The 15,243-nt window shown below is 39.4% G+C and overlaps 1 protein-coding gene across 1 annotated transcript in view; it reads right to left on the bottom strand.

Moving 5' to 3' along the window:
• vps13d (vacuolar protein sorting 13 homolog D) overlaps window positions 1-15,243 on the bottom strand; it is a 90,505-nt gene that overhangs the window by 19,912 nt on the left and 55,350 nt on the right. The window contains exons 40-56 of the mRNA XM_022741902.1: window positions 13,530-13,635; window positions 12,240-12,392; window positions 11,608-11,743; window positions 11,463-11,510; window positions 9,945-10,095; window positions 8,902-9,118; window positions 8,567-8,814; window positions 8,293-8,484; window positions 8,042-8,168; window positions 7,742-7,884; window positions 5,894-6,024; window positions 5,396-5,571; window positions 5,028-5,151; window positions 4,101-4,336; window positions 3,874-3,976; window positions 1,973-2,130; window positions 1,697-1,805 (exon numbers count right to left, since the gene is read on the bottom strand). Of these exons, the coding sequence (XP_022597623.1) occupies window positions 1,697-1,805; window positions 1,973-2,130; window positions 3,874-3,976; window positions 4,101-4,336; window positions 5,028-5,151; window positions 5,396-5,571; window positions 5,894-6,024; window positions 7,742-7,884; window positions 8,042-8,168; window positions 8,293-8,484; window positions 8,567-8,814; window positions 8,902-9,118; window positions 9,945-10,095; window positions 11,463-11,510; window positions 11,608-11,743; window positions 12,240-12,392; window positions 13,530-13,635 (2,558 nt within the window). The remainder of the gene's footprint in view (window positions 1-1,696; window positions 1,806-1,972; window positions 2,131-3,873; window positions 3,977-4,100; window positions 4,337-5,027; window positions 5,152-5,395; window positions 5,572-5,893; window positions 6,025-7,741; window positions 7,885-8,041; window positions 8,169-8,292; window positions 8,485-8,566; window positions 8,815-8,901; window positions 9,119-9,944; window positions 10,096-11,462; window positions 11,511-11,607; window positions 11,744-12,239; window positions 12,393-13,529; window positions 13,636-15,243) is intronic.

Genomic DNA, 15,243 nt, shown 5'->3' with positions numbered 1-15,243 from the left:
CCTGGCGTCCACATATGTGGACGTCACATTTTGGGTTCTCTAGACCACAATACTAACTTTTTCTCAACAAGGGCCTGGTGACCACATTAGAGGACATTATTCTGCCACTTAGTGGTGGGAGAAGAGTGTAACACATTACAGATTAGATTCTAGATAGCAGACAACACACCCAGATGTTCAAATGGCCACTCCCGATCCCAACCCTGCCCTGGTAAAAAATTCAATCAAATTTCATGGTTGATTCTTGTTCAAATATGTATAAAAGTATTCAATCTTTGTTATGGAAGTAAAATTTTACAAAAGTTAGGAACTGTAATGATTTACCATGCCGCTAAACATGATGTCCACATATGTGGACAAAGGGACTTAGTTTTGTTAGTTAAGAAGCAGATGTATATGACTGGTACAGTTATGAGGCATCGGGTCGCTGCAGCAGTGCAGAAGCTACCAACTGACAAAAAAATGAAAAAGGACGGAAGAGGTACCTCAGCACAAGTTACCACTGAGGATGGAAAGATTTGCGTGGTAAAGTGGTATGACAATAAACCGGTATTGATGATGTCTGCTGTTCATGCTAGAGAGCCAGAAAACACCTGCCAGAGATGGGACAAAAAACAGAAACGATATGTGACCATCCCGCGACCAAGTATTGTCCATGAATACAACTCCAAGATGGGTGGAGTTGACCTTGTTGATGAGTTACTATCGAATGAATGGCCATACAAAGAAATGGACATTGAGGATGCTAATGCACTTTACAGATCTGGCTTTAGCCAACGGCTGGCTACTGTACCGCAAGGACCTCACTGTATGTGTCACACCAAAGAAAAACATCATGCAGTTCCTTGAATTTCGAATGGAAGTGGCCATGACCTTCTTGACTCAGCGTGACAATGACAACAACAATTCTGACTTTTCAGAGCCGGAAGATGACCCAGACATTTTAGTCCAAGGGAAAAAGCGTCCAGTGAAGGCAGTCCCCCATGTCTCAATCCGCAGGAGGGCTAATGCACATCTGCCAGAGGCAGTAAACTTGAAGAATGCAGCGCGCTGCAGAGCAAAAGGCTGCTCAGGGAAAACTCGAGTGCAGTGTGGTACATGCAAGGTTTTCCTCTGCTTACAGGCAGGTCGCAACTGTTACAGAGCCTTTCACACATAGGTGTAAACATGTTCCAATGGGGAAAAAAAATAGTTTGAAAATCTTTGTTACAGACATACGTCTTTCTGCAACTGTTTTACAGTACTTCAAATGAGCCATATTGCTCAAAGGGGCACAATTGTTCCGTCTCATTTTGTTTTTGCACTCAGGAAAATGCTGCTGTGTTCTGGCACCAAATAAATAGTTTTACATAATTACTCAACTGTGACTTTATTGGTTTCTATCTAAATTGAAGACGAATGTCCTCATATGTGGACATCATTTTTCTCAGAAACTACATCATGTAAAAACATAATTCTTTGTTGTTACACTCATCAGGTCCCAATCAGCCTAAATAGCAAAGAGAAATTAAAAATGCACGCCATGCAAGAGTTTGGGTCTTAGGAGGTTAAATATGTTTTCAGTTTGTCATTGTGAATAAGAAAATGCAGACTACTCACTTAAAATAAAAATTTAATGTGCAAAAAAGTGTGAAAAAAGCAAAGGGTTCTGAACACTTTCTGAAGCAACTGTATCAACATAGCTTGGTGTACTCACCTGTACTACCAGCCGTGGAAGCCCGCAGGTCAGCATGCCCGAGCTGAAGTACCATGTCTGTGTGGTGCTGCGGCGTGAGTCTGGCCTCCTCAACATCAAAGGCTCAAAACTGGGAAAGAAGAACAGGTAGGGCGAGACACCCCTCTTACATCCAATTTTTCATGATAGATTTCCTTTCAGTTTATGGTCCAGTGTCCAAAATTGACTGTAAATGATTCCTGAGAATTATCTGTTGTGTAAACCTTATCGCGCCATACAACTGCACACAGTACAAACCTGTTGTCACTAACGGCTGCAAGCCCTGCGATGTCCAGCACCAAAGAGGAGTCGAGTGGGCGTGGCTGGGCTGGCTTGCTCTGCGGTGGAGACGAGCCTTCATGACACAGCATACCAGTCCCAGTCATCCTCCATAGCTGGGAGCGCTTCCCTGGCTCCTGCACAACAATTAACGTAAATGTTGGTACACATTCAGTTATGTCTCAGTGTTGATTTCATAGGCTGCAATGAATGAATCTTCTTTTATTAGGGCCCGAGCACCCAAGCTTTAATTTACATTATTCTTTTCACCATAACATTCTTTTTTTGGATAATCAGCTCAACTTTCAGGCTAGAAAAACTGTCAATCAGTTTCCCTTCATCTTGATGGTTATTAGACATTGCATTTACCCTGTATAGTAGTATAGTTAATTGTGTTGCTGAGTTGTGTTCTTTGAAGAAGGGTGTGGAGAACCATTGAATCAAGAAGTCACGGCTTCTGATATTAGACTGGTCATAATAATCAATAAATTCATTCAATAATGATGATGAGAAGAGGTGCCCCCAACTAATGAGAATTTTTAATTATAATATATATATATATATATATATATATATACGTATACGTTGGGAGACGTTGAGAACTGGTTTCCACTCGCCCTGAATTTATTTCCTCTGTGGCAGGAGAACAGGGAGTTGACACAGTAGAAGAAAACAACTGAATAATAGTCTACTTAAGTAAGCAGAGTTGTGTATATAAGCAGTACTGTTCATACTGTTCATACTGCACCCTGGGGCGCCCTGGTGGCTCACCTGGCAGAGCGCCTACCATGAAGGCTTACTCCTAACCGCAGTAGATGGGGCCCTTAGCGGCATGTCATCCAGTCTGACGTTCCTGTTTCTCTCTCACTATCGCCATCGGAATAAAAATAACTTAAAGAAAAAAAGTGACCCTCCTGACATTGTAAGGAGAAGACGGTAAGAACTGAGCTCTGGAGAAGACGTGTACAGAAAAAGACAAGGTCTGTGATTTGGTGTAGAAAAAAAATCATCCTCCGTTGTTTGGAAATTATAAAATAATAAATATTATGTGAAGTAACTGCATCTTCTACATCCATTTGGTATTATTATGGTGATTTTTGGAGAATGCTTAATTTTCACGATTGCTACACTTAAAGTTATAAGATGTAACTTTTCCACATTAAAATGTCTAAAAAATACTAGTCATTATTTTTACATTTTTTTGATTATCCCAAAAAATTATCCCATTATCCCAAATGTTTCCATCAATTCTCAAACTAGAGAAATCTGTGATTTTAATCATGGTAACGTTTCATTGGTTGCCTGTCAGTGACATCATATCCTCTATGATCATGTGTCAGTGTGTTTGTCCGAGAGAAGCTCAACATTGACTTTTATCTAGTTTTAAGCCACATACACTTTTTACACCTTGGTGGTTTACAGCTCTATATTTGAACCAGATGAAGGATTTTAGTCATTGGACGTCTGGATCTGAAGTTATCAGGGAAACAAACTGAGGAAATGTTGGACAGCTCAGCTCCCAGCTGCTGGAGACGTCCTGTCCTGTGTCACTGAAGAGCATCAGTGAATCTCTGAAGTTTAAATGTCAAACTGCTTTATTCACTGTTTTTAACCATATCATGCAGTCCTAGAGAACATTCAGACCATTTTTATTTGACTAAAAATTACTAAAGTTGTTGTTGATTAAATTTCTAGCAATCGACAACAATTAATCAATCAAATGATCAATTCAGCGCTACTTTTTTCACTCTTCCCCTCTGAATTTGCATGACAATAATACTCAGACAAAAGCAGACGGTGTGACTTTTGGGGGATCCCCACCACATACAGATCAAAGTCTGTTTGTTTATTCTGGGTTATTTCAAACTAAAAACTTTTACCTTCTTTTTCAAGATGACCCTTTGAGTCTTGGTGTCCACATCAAGAACTAGTTCAGCACAGCTCACCAGACGCTTCTTTCCAACAGGTCGCTTCTCAGCATTCCTGCAACAACAGAATGATGCTGCCTATTTTCATAATTTTTTCAAATTTCATAACTTTTCTATATGAGAAAACCTAATGATATAAAATGATATTCTTATTAGTTCATTATGACGTTGGTCCATACTGTGAGAAAGTGTGTGTGGCTGCGATGTAGATGAAGTTCTCGTAGTAGAGCTTGTTGTATTCTCTGAAGAAGTTCATGTCAGCTGTGACCTCTGAGGATCCAGCTCCCTTTACGGTCAGTGTGAGGTAGGGGGGCAATGTGGGCTCATCACAGGCGTAGTCCAGCTCTGAGCCTGCCTTCACCTCAGTGTGCAGCCGGATGTCAGCCACACCATGCTGCCAGAACTGGATAGGCACCTGAGGGGATTAAAACGATGGCATCTATTATATGTATTAGGGGAGTATGTCAACTGCCATTGAACAACAAAAGAAGAAGAGCCCCTTTCTACTGGGCACTGGTAAAATGCATGTGCCACTGTGAGATCGGATGCTGCTTTACAAACAGGAAAAACATGCATAGCCAAAGACAACTACAGCTGTCAAAACATTCTGTGTGGAACTCAGTTCAGTGCAAACTCTGCCTGGTAAAGCTAGCATTTCGCTACCAAAACTACGCACAATACCATCACTCAGGTATGTTCAGAATTTAAACTTGTTCAAAATCATTATCAGTATCATTATGGCTTAGTATGACAAAAACAGAAATAAGTCATTTTCCTTTATTCTGTGGTGCTGTTGGCATACATGATTTTGATAGCTTTTGTGAGGTCTGAGTCATGGACCATGTCGCCTCACACATACTGAGCAGTAGTATGACAGGCTGCTCCCCAATAACCGGAAGATATACGATCAGTTTCTGTCTGTGATCTCTTTGAGGACAGTATGAAAGTGTGCTCTGTTATTCTACACTACAAAGACAAAGAGTTCATGGAGAGAGATCAGGGGGTCCAGTTAGTGATTCAGGCACAGGCATTCTTTTTTCTTGAGCAATTATGTTGACCCCTTAGTAACAGGTCATGTTAATGAAGCTGTCATCACAGTGGCTTACCTCAGACATGTTGTCAATGCGGAAGGGTGGAGGCAGTTGGTCAGTGTCAGTGAAGGAGATCTGGTAGGTGGCTCCCTTCAGGGTGATCTCTGTCCGAAGGAAGAAACAGTTCCCCAGTGTGTCCCTGTTCAAACAAAGATCCATTTAAAACCTCTCAATCCTTCACTTACTGTACCTCAGTGAAAGCACACTCCCACTTGGTGGAATTTATTTTACAAATTCATCAATCCTTACAACATGAAAAAAACACCCAGCACAAAGTTTCAGTAGCACAACATATAGGCAGACTAAAAACATTACATAATATAATATTATATAATATTACATAATAATGTACGGATAAATAACAGTTGTTGTATATAGCTCACCTCATGTTGACATGGAATGACTTTGGTTTGTTGACCTCAAAGCCCCCAGACCAGGTGCAGTCAGGGGTGTCCATGAGGCGCACACACAGCAGCTGGTCGTAGTCATTGCGGGGCCAGTGGAAGACAACGCTGGAGCCCGGCAGGGTGGAGATGTAAGCCTCTGGGTTGGCCGTACCCTTGGACAAATGAATGAATGAATGAATGAATGAATTATTGTATTTACTGGCCCAACCCTGTAGGTGAAACTAGTTGTAGTTTATTGTACAGGTTCACTGGAATCACTCACTTCATCTTTTACTTAGTCACTAAGTATTATATTTATTTTCTCTTACTGCGGTGAAAAAGCAATGTATCCCTATACAGACAGAAAATGGTGAAAGAGAGAGGAAGGGTGGGAAACAAAGTCCTTGGCTTGAATTGGAGATGCTGTGATTAGTGTAGAAGATATGCGTCTTAACTATTAGGCCAGAAGAACAACCAGAAAAATGAGATCCTCACCTTTCCTCTTGCAAACTCTCTCTGAGCGAAGGCCAGTTTGTGTGTGGAGCGGTTGTCCAGCAGGTAGCGAGGGGCAAAGGTCACTATGTGAGTGTCCCTGTAGCGTCCTTTACCTTTTCGCACACTGATGCCTGTGTTGATCAGACAGAGAACAATAAATGCTTGAAAAACATTTTATTGGCTCTAATCTCCAAAAGTAAAGAATTTAGGTCAAGATAAACTGCATGTTGTACAGTAAATGCATCAAAATATCAGACACAGTTTGAAATTGAAGGAGTGCTGCTTTATGCCAAATCATGTAGTCCACTCATAGACTTACTGACAGGAGAGGTAAGAAATTCAATTCATCTGGACGCATCAAAACTTTGACAACCAGAGTCTTTGGAGGTTGTGAATCAGTTATAATAGACTACAATTTAGCTCATTGCATTTTTCTTTTTATATGCCTTTGAAGAATGAGTTACTGTAAACAGGAAACTAAACCTTTAACTTTACAATGCTGAACACAAGCTGGAAAACTGTGATGTCATGAACTATGGCAGATACAGGAGCAAAGCAGGCCATTATTAAGTTGTATGCAAATGTTTGGGCAAGCACAGGCTGTCTTATACACACCGCTTATCTAAACATCTCCCCACAGGCTCTCAGTGATGTTCAAGTCCAAAAGCTTCAGCTTGTCTTTCTTCAAGTAGTTCATTGTGGATTTTGTGGTCTGCTTTGGACCACTGATATGTTGTAGAACCCAGCCTCTTTTCAACTTTGATGTGACTATGACATTTGCACCCAGTATTTGCTGATATTTAGTGGAATCTATGGAATTAATCTGTGCAGTGTCCCCACTGTTCCCATCCTGAACAACTTACAATTTCCTTTGGTGATTGTGGCCAAAGAGCTCAATGTGAACTTCATCAGTCAACAGCACTTTCTAAAACCACTCTGGTTTAGTCAGATGTTGCTATGCAGACTTCAAATGTTTTTGTGATGAGGTTGCAGGTAAAGTCTCCTTCTGATGACTCCTCCCTGTTGTGCATCAGCAGTGGAATGGTGCACCACCACTCATGTGTCGGCTAAACCTTCCAGCAGCTCTTCTGCAGTCATATGGAGATTTTCCTTTGCCTTTCTACCCAGCCCACGTTTAGTTTTATCTTATCGTTTTCTTGGTCTTTCAAATTTTGTCTTGACTCCCACAGTTCCTCTTCACTGTCATTTCTAAATAACAATGTACATTTCAAGCTGAAAATGCTTTGATATCTCATAAAGCAGTCAGCGTCATTTACATATACTCAGGCAGTTGCTTAAGGGAGTCCATGATTGAAAAGTCAGAGAATTTATCAGCTCAGGAAATGTCATCAGCTGACAATTTTCTTTCCTTATCTTAAAAGTCCAAAGGAGTTAATGAAGTTCTGAACGAAGTGTTTTACAAGTGGCAGGGTGCCCAAATTTCTGTAAATGCCACAATCACAATTTTTTTAAAGGTCATGAAATGAAAAGTAATGTCAGTGCATTAACATTTGAAAGGCTCTTTGTTTATGTTTCATGTCTGTTTGCTGCACAGATGGATTTGCTTTTTTTAACTATAAATATCAACAAAATTGGAATTTGGCCTGTATAAATACTTTTAGGCTGTTCCATAATGTCTCTCTGGTGTAGAGTTGATCAGAGTTAAATAGGCAACACCAACTCATTAAAATGATCTTCCCTGTGGTCTGAGCATCCAGTTCAGGGCCAATCCCAAGTATCGGATGGGACACAGGATTGATCTTAATCATGTGTGTTGGACATCATTACACCACACAGTAGCTGAGTTAGTGCTATCTATTTGTACTGATTGTGAATGTACCAACTTGCCTATGTTGTAGATCAGGCCAGGCCTGTTCCCGTGCTGTATAACCTTCACTGCCCTGACTCCACTCCCTCCATCCAGGGAGAACCCCTGGCACCAGCCTGGAACTCCGTCTGGGTGGATTCCTTTCCCGATCCGCATAGTACACCTGAGATCAAGATAGACGGGGAGAGAATGTAATTTAAGGACAGATGAATAAAAACACCAGGAGGATGTCTGTTGGGTAGAACAGTGCTCACTCACTAAGACATTATGTACAATCCAGATCAAAAAATGGAGTGGTCTGGTCTCTGGCACACACTTACATAGCGGGCTGCTCCTTGTCCGTGTAGCAGAATAGTAATGGACTGAGACTTCGAGCCAACTCGTGCTCCTCAAACTGACCCCCTGCATCGGCTTTGCCATTGTCCTGACGGAAAATTAGTGGCAGACCTGAGGGAGGAAATGTCTTTAGGGAGTGATAGCTGGGAACTTAGTATGTAAAGCAATGACTGAGTTGGGTATTTACTTGTGATATCTGTGCAAGTGTAGTTTTTAATAATAAAGACAACATTACCAGTTTTATTGATAAGCCAGTAAGGGGCAGAAATTAGGATTTTCAGCGCCCCCTGTGCCCGCAGGATGATGCGGATGGTGAGGCAAAGCAGACGTTTGTTGGTATCGTACAGTCGCATGCGTACCACATAGTTCTGAGTCCCAGGGGGAATCAGCAGCTCTTTGCACATGGGGAAGTTCTCCAGCAGGACTCCTGAAGGACACACATCATTAACACCAGGAGTGAGAATGGATAGGAAATACAATTCAGTGACAGACATTTGGAAAGTCCTGACCTAGTTCCATATTCTGTGAGGTGTCGGCTGCGTGAAGTATGGCCTCTTTTCCCGGCTTCAGTGAGCCTTTGATGGGCGTTCCTTTGATGTAGTAGTTGAGGTCACATGGCAGCAGGTTGGCCAGCACCATGGTGGGTAGCAGGTAGATGGTGTGGCCTGGCTGTCGATAGATCTGCTTTGCACTGCCAGAAACTCTCTTAGCGGGCTGCTGGTCTGGGTAGTTTTCCTTTTTGATGACCACACAAAACCTGCAACATGCAGAGAAATGAGGGGAATGGTAGCACATTTGAGGAAGAAAACAACCAAGAACAAAGAATCTCAGTGACTGTTTTTACCTGAAGTTACGCTTGAGGTTATCATCAAAATCTGCTGACTGACACTCCCTCTTACTGCTGCTGATCTCTCCTTGCCGCTCCACACTGGTCCAATGGATGGGAACCTTACAGAAGAATAAGCCCAAGCCTTTAGGCCGAGCCTGTAGCCGCCAGGATGTCAGGTGGAGGGGGACTGCCAAGGCCTGGCCAGGCAGGATAGGAGGCAGAACCACTGGTTCTGTCAGTACAGAGACACAACTGACTTCATTAAAATGACAAAACACAACATGACATAAGATAAAACTAAATGAAGAAATAAACAAATAATATATATATAAATATAAAAAACAAAACAAATTCAAACAAAAAAGATCATATAAAACAAAATCTATAAAAATAATTGAAACATTAAATACAAATAATATGGATTAAGCTAAATATAATTAATTTAATAAAACAGAAGTTTGAAGTACTTATATTTAAATGCAATAAATATAAAAAATGAAATAAGACAGGATAAGATTAAATTGAAAAAAGACAACGCAATAAAGGACAATGAAATGATTATATAAAACAAGATAAAGATAAAAATGAAATACATGCAAAACAAGATTTTATGGTAATTTAAATAAAACAATCCTATCAATTAATTTCATATGATATATGTCAAATAAATAAAGGTTAAAAAAACAAATGATACATAAATGATAATTTTTTTCTTTTTTTTTACATTTTAAGCAAAATTAAATAAAAATGTAATTCAATATAATCTTTAATTTCATATAGTTATATTTAATTAAGTTTGGTTATAATATTAAAATAGATATAATCAAATAGGATAAAATTACATTCCATAAAAAAACACTAGAAAAGACGAAAGAACACTGAATAAAGTTAAATAAAGAAAAAAACATAACATAAAATTCATAGAATATATAAATCTTAATTGAACAAAATAAGACACAATAAAATGGTCCAGCCAGTCCACAGGTTATTTAATTGATTGATTATTTTATAGGGACCTAAAATGGAACGGAAACAAATAAAAAGGAGCAATGTCTTACTGTCAGGAGCAGAGGGACTGTCCAGTCTGACCTCCATGGGAACATCTAGCCGGTTCTTCACCATGAGGGCAGAGCGCACAGTGATGACCTTCCTGGCACTGCCCTCCATTGTGATGGAGAACACCACTCTGACAGGAGGCAGGGCCGAGAACTGAGGGGCCAATGGGATTCACACAGAGTCACCATCAGGTTTAAATTCATACTGAGCGTTTGTGTTGAGCCTTAGAATCGACTGTAACACCTGCTTCTCTCCTGTAGATCTCTCTGAGCTGCTTTCAACAGTTTCTTGTCTTGTCTTCTAGACCCTGTTCCAACCAGGCAATTCAAGGATGTTTTTCCTTTAATCAACACTTTGTAGATCTGATCAATTTATCTTTATTAACAGGTTACGTACCACTGGCTTTTAATTGCTGTTTTTTATTGCTGTAATTAAACCTCTACTCTTGACCTGCATGTTTTAGAAAATTTCAGACCCATATTAAACCTCTTCTGTATTCCTCAAATCCTTGAAAAAGCTGTTGCAAACCAGTTATGTGATTATTTGCACAGGAATGGTTTGTTTGTCTCTATACTTGTTTTACTAGATCTTAGAACTGCATTTTACACCATTGATCACAGGAGACTAGAACATGTTATTGGCATTAAAGGAAATACACTACGCTGCTTTGAGTCATACTTATCAGATAGATTCCAGTTTGTTCATGTTAATAATGACTCTTCTATGCACACAAGAGTGAGTCATCGACTTCCATAAGGTTCTGTGCTTAGACTTTTCTCCCTGTTTATCCACATAAATTTCCATTGCCATGCATATGACACCCAGCTGTGCTATAAGGCCAGATGAGACTAATCAGGTTGGTCAAACTTTAGAAACATTCTGTCTCAAAAGGATGCTGAAAAACTAGTCCATGCATTTGTTGCTTCTAGACTGGAGTGAATGTCCCAATAACTCAGTGAAAAGCCTCCAGCTGATTCAAAATGCTGCAGCAGAGTACTGACAGGAACCAGGAAGAGATCAAATCTCTCTGTGTTGGCTTCATCAGCTCCCTGTAAAATCCTCCTCCTCACCTACAAAACTGTCAATGGTCAGACACCTTCTTATCTTACAGAGCTCATAGTTCCCTATTATCCTAAGAGAACACGCTGCTCTCAAAATGCAGGGCTCCTTGGGGTTCCTAGAGTTTCTAAGACTAGAATGGGGGCTGGCTCAGGTGAGTCCTGAACCACCACCCTAGACTGCTGTGGGGACTCCAATAATGCACTGCTTCCTCTCTCTCCCTCGATCATTTTCATCATACTACTGCATGTCATTAACTGAAAATACTTGCAGCATCTTCGATCTGTGTATTATACAGGGCCTTTATTTGTTCATGCTGGCCACTATTTAAAAACCGGCTTGGTATCCTGATGAATAATGAGCATAACAGCTGCAACTGTGGCTACAGACTTTTCTAATCGCTTGCTGTCATTGACTGCTCCCTGATCTAGACAAGACAAGACAAGACTTGCCATACTTACATAAACATGCGGGTGGATGATGTTGGTCCTGCTAATAGGACTGCCAACCTGTGAAATGTTTAAAAAGAAACGTTTAACGTCAAACTCCAGGCCAGTTTGTTAGGAACCCTTCAGATTATCAACATGGTTTTTGACTCATGCTTACAGTGTTGGAAGAGTTGTTTCTATCTGGAGCTGCATAACGGAAGAAAACACCCACTTTGTCCACAGACACTGGCTTGACTTGCTCCCATCCACACACGCGAACCAGCAGCTGGTGCAGCTTCAGCTCATGAGTGTGTCTGCAGAGGACAAGGCAGAAAGGGATCAGTGATACATAATCATAATCTATGAAATGAAGTTGTAAAGGAACACAAAAAACATTTCTCCACTCCACCATTTATACTAGACTGAGTGTTATAGTTAAGTTACACAGGCCAAAGCACTGCATAGTGCATAGTCAACATAAATTACATTTAATTGCTTAAAAATAGGCTATAGTAAATTTCAGCCTTAATGATTATATTCATATTATTCATATTTATCACATTTTAGTAAGTATAACAGAAAAAGGAGAAATTAAGACAAAGACAAATCTGACATGAAAGAGAAACCTTATACCATTAAATGACAGTGTGCAGATTACCCGTGCATATCATCTTGTAAGCAAAGCAGAGAAACGTTAAATGTCGACAAACCACTGAGAATGATGGCTAAACATGTCAGCAGTTTCATAAACAATTTCAGATTCACTGGACTACATCCACAGGTGTGGTGAATTTGAATCAAGAGCTGTACCGGTGGCGGAGTTTCTCTCGGGCTTCAAACTCAAAGGGAATCTCCTCCCCAGGCAGCACCTCTCTCCATTGGCTAATGTTGTGAGTGTCATCAGTTCCTGGACCATGGAAGTCTGAGATGGAGTCTGCACTACTGCTGTGTGACAGTGCCACCCTGTGGGAAACATGTGAATAGTTTTAACTGAAGACATTTATCTGAGATCAGTTTCTACACTGATTGAAAGTGTCTGCTGGGAAGAACCCTTTCATATGTCTAATTTAATGTTCTCTACATATCTTCATACCAGAAATAGTCAAATCTTTCAGAGATCACTGGTAGGAGAACTGAAAATGTTTGTTCTCACAGTGGTGCTAGTAGAAAGGCCGGGGATCAATGTCAAAAGCTAATGGGAGCGTTGGGAGCATGGATATTATGTTAACATGCAGTAACATGCATTATTACAGTACATCAAGAGATACAGTACCAATCTAAACTTTGGACACACCTACACCTACCGTTCATCGGTTTTTATTTATTGTGACTAAATTCTACATTGTAGAACAAGACTGAAAACATCAGAACAAACAGAAATAACACACATGGAATTATGTAGTGAACTTGATGAGGTCGTCACCTGGAATGCCTTTCAATTAACAGCTGTGCCTTTTCAAAAGTTAATTAGTGGAATTTCTTTCTTTCTTAATCATGACTTTAAGACATGAAGGTCAGTCAATCCAGTACTTTGAAGAACTTCGAATGTTTCTTCAGGTGAAGAGAAAGAATAGCTTGGGCTTAGAAACACAAGGACTGGTCATTAGACCAGTGGAGATCATCTGTCTGATCTGTTTCATCTAGATCTATAAACTTCTGTTTGATCTGTTTAACTTATATCTTCATCTTCTGCTGCAGCAGAACTTGATCCACATCACGTTAAATCTGAATAAATATATTTAAACATTTAATCCAACAAACAGCAGGTTCCATCTGTCATGGAAATAAAAATCTGATAAATAACGTGGTCTAGTGGATGACGCTGAACAAAATGAAATAGTTTGAACTAAATGACTATTTTCTCCAGCTCCTTCACTGCTGTTGCTGTTTTTTTTTTTTTTTTTTTTTTTTTTTTTTGTTTTTTTTAAAGGTAAATGTGCTAATGTGCTAGGTAAAGCCACTAAGCTTCCTGATTTGTTCAAGTCAAAGCACCTTCAGTTTGGATCCTGGTCTATTTGCTTGTCCGGTTCACTTCATATGTGTCAAACATGTTCTAACTCCACTTTGTAGTGCATGTACTTTAGTTGTAGTTACACCTACCTTGTGGGGGTTGTAGTCAGAGTGGCAAACCACATGGTACATCCTGTGTGGTTGCACAGAGCATATGGCACAAATGGCTGCCTCCGCTTGGACAGCTTGACATCTGCTGGAAGCAGAAATAAAAACCAAATCAGAGAGAAGATGAGTGTGCTTGGCCTTTTTACATTATTCAATACTAAATTCATTAGCATATGTTGGATTCCAACAGTCATGCGCTTCATTCGTCTTGGGCTGTGCTAAAAAGTAGCCAAAGCACACGTGCTTTGAAATTCTTTCATGGCAGATTCGCAATTATAACAGTATAACTAGTTATAATTGGCTTGGCCTATAGCTCCTTTTTGTGTTCTACACATGAACATACACTCACTGAGCACTTTCCTCTGAGACTCTGCTGCTCATTTCTGCTGATTCATGCTGCCAATCTCCTGTTCTACCACTTCCCAAAGGTATTCTACTGGATCCAGATCTGGAGACGGGGGGGGGGTCCACGTCAAGGTTGGTCATGATCAAAGTCACTGATATCACATTTTTCCTCATTCTGATGTTGTGAACATTAACTTAAGCTCCTGACCTGGATCTGCAGGATTTTATAACTAAATTCATATATATATATGTATGTATATATATATATATATATATAATATTTTAAGTGCTCAGTGAGTGTACAGTATACTGATCAATATGTGGCATTGAAAATATTAACTGAAAGCACATTACAAATGGAAATTTGTAGATCAAAAATGATTTTGCAGTCCCTAAAAGTGAAATGAACACAATGTTGCATTCTATAGCATTTTGCTACATATGTACAATGACATGTAATGTTACTGTTTTTACAAAATGCCAGAAAACTAATGTTTAACATACAATATATTATACCACTATATATACCGCAATGAATGAGTAAATCTTATTTAATTATCTTACTTAATAAAAATAAATAAATAAATAAAGAAGCGAACTGCTATTATTAAACAAATATGTCAGCAAAATAACTTTTTGGCCAACTTACAATACAGAAAAAAGGCTGCTAACAGTTTAACCTTTGTGTCCATTTTTGTTTATATTTAGCAGATGGTAAAACTTTGCTTAAATTCCTTGAATATTGTGTGTGTGTGTGTGTGTGTATATATATATATATATATATATATGTATGTAAAGTAGTATAAAAACTAATGGAGACAAAGATACTAAATTGCATAATTGCGCACTCAGATTATGGATGTTGTGAAGCACACTAGTCTGCTATGATCCAACAAAATGTGCAACACTACAAAAATCTTGGAAAACCACTGTGCAATAATGTCTTCCCAACAACTGGCCATGCAGTGGAAAACAAATGATGAACAAGTCATGCTGTTCAGGCAAACTACAGAGCAGAAAGGAACTTAAATTGCTCTGGAAGAGGAGGAAAGACAAGACAGATGTATTTATAATTATAGTGAAATCTAGGCTGATTTGAAACTCTGTAGTCATTACTACTCAAAATTGCAACACCACTGAATGTAATAATAAAGCCTGACAGGCAGCTTAACAAATGCTTTTGTGAGACTAATGTGCTTAGCTATTTCAATATGAGGGCAGAGTGATAAATGTAACTAATGAGTTACAAATGTAAATGAGAAAAATCTTTTAAATATCTATTTTTGCTCAGATTTTCATTTGATTTTTGTTACTCTTGCTGGATATACTGTAGTTGAATATAGTTTAGCTT

This window comes from Seriola dumerili, unplaced genomic scaffold, assembly GCF_002260705.1.
Source record: "Seriola dumerili isolate Sdu_G_001 unplaced genomic scaffold, Sdu_1.0 BDQW01000056.1, whole genome shotgun sequence".
In the NCBI taxonomy this organism is placed as follows: Eukaryota; Metazoa; Chordata; class Actinopteri; order Carangiformes; family Carangidae; genus Seriola; species Seriola dumerili.
The sequence above is the reverse complement of the archived record's forward strand: the minus strand, read 5'-3'. Positions and strand labels throughout refer to the sequence as shown.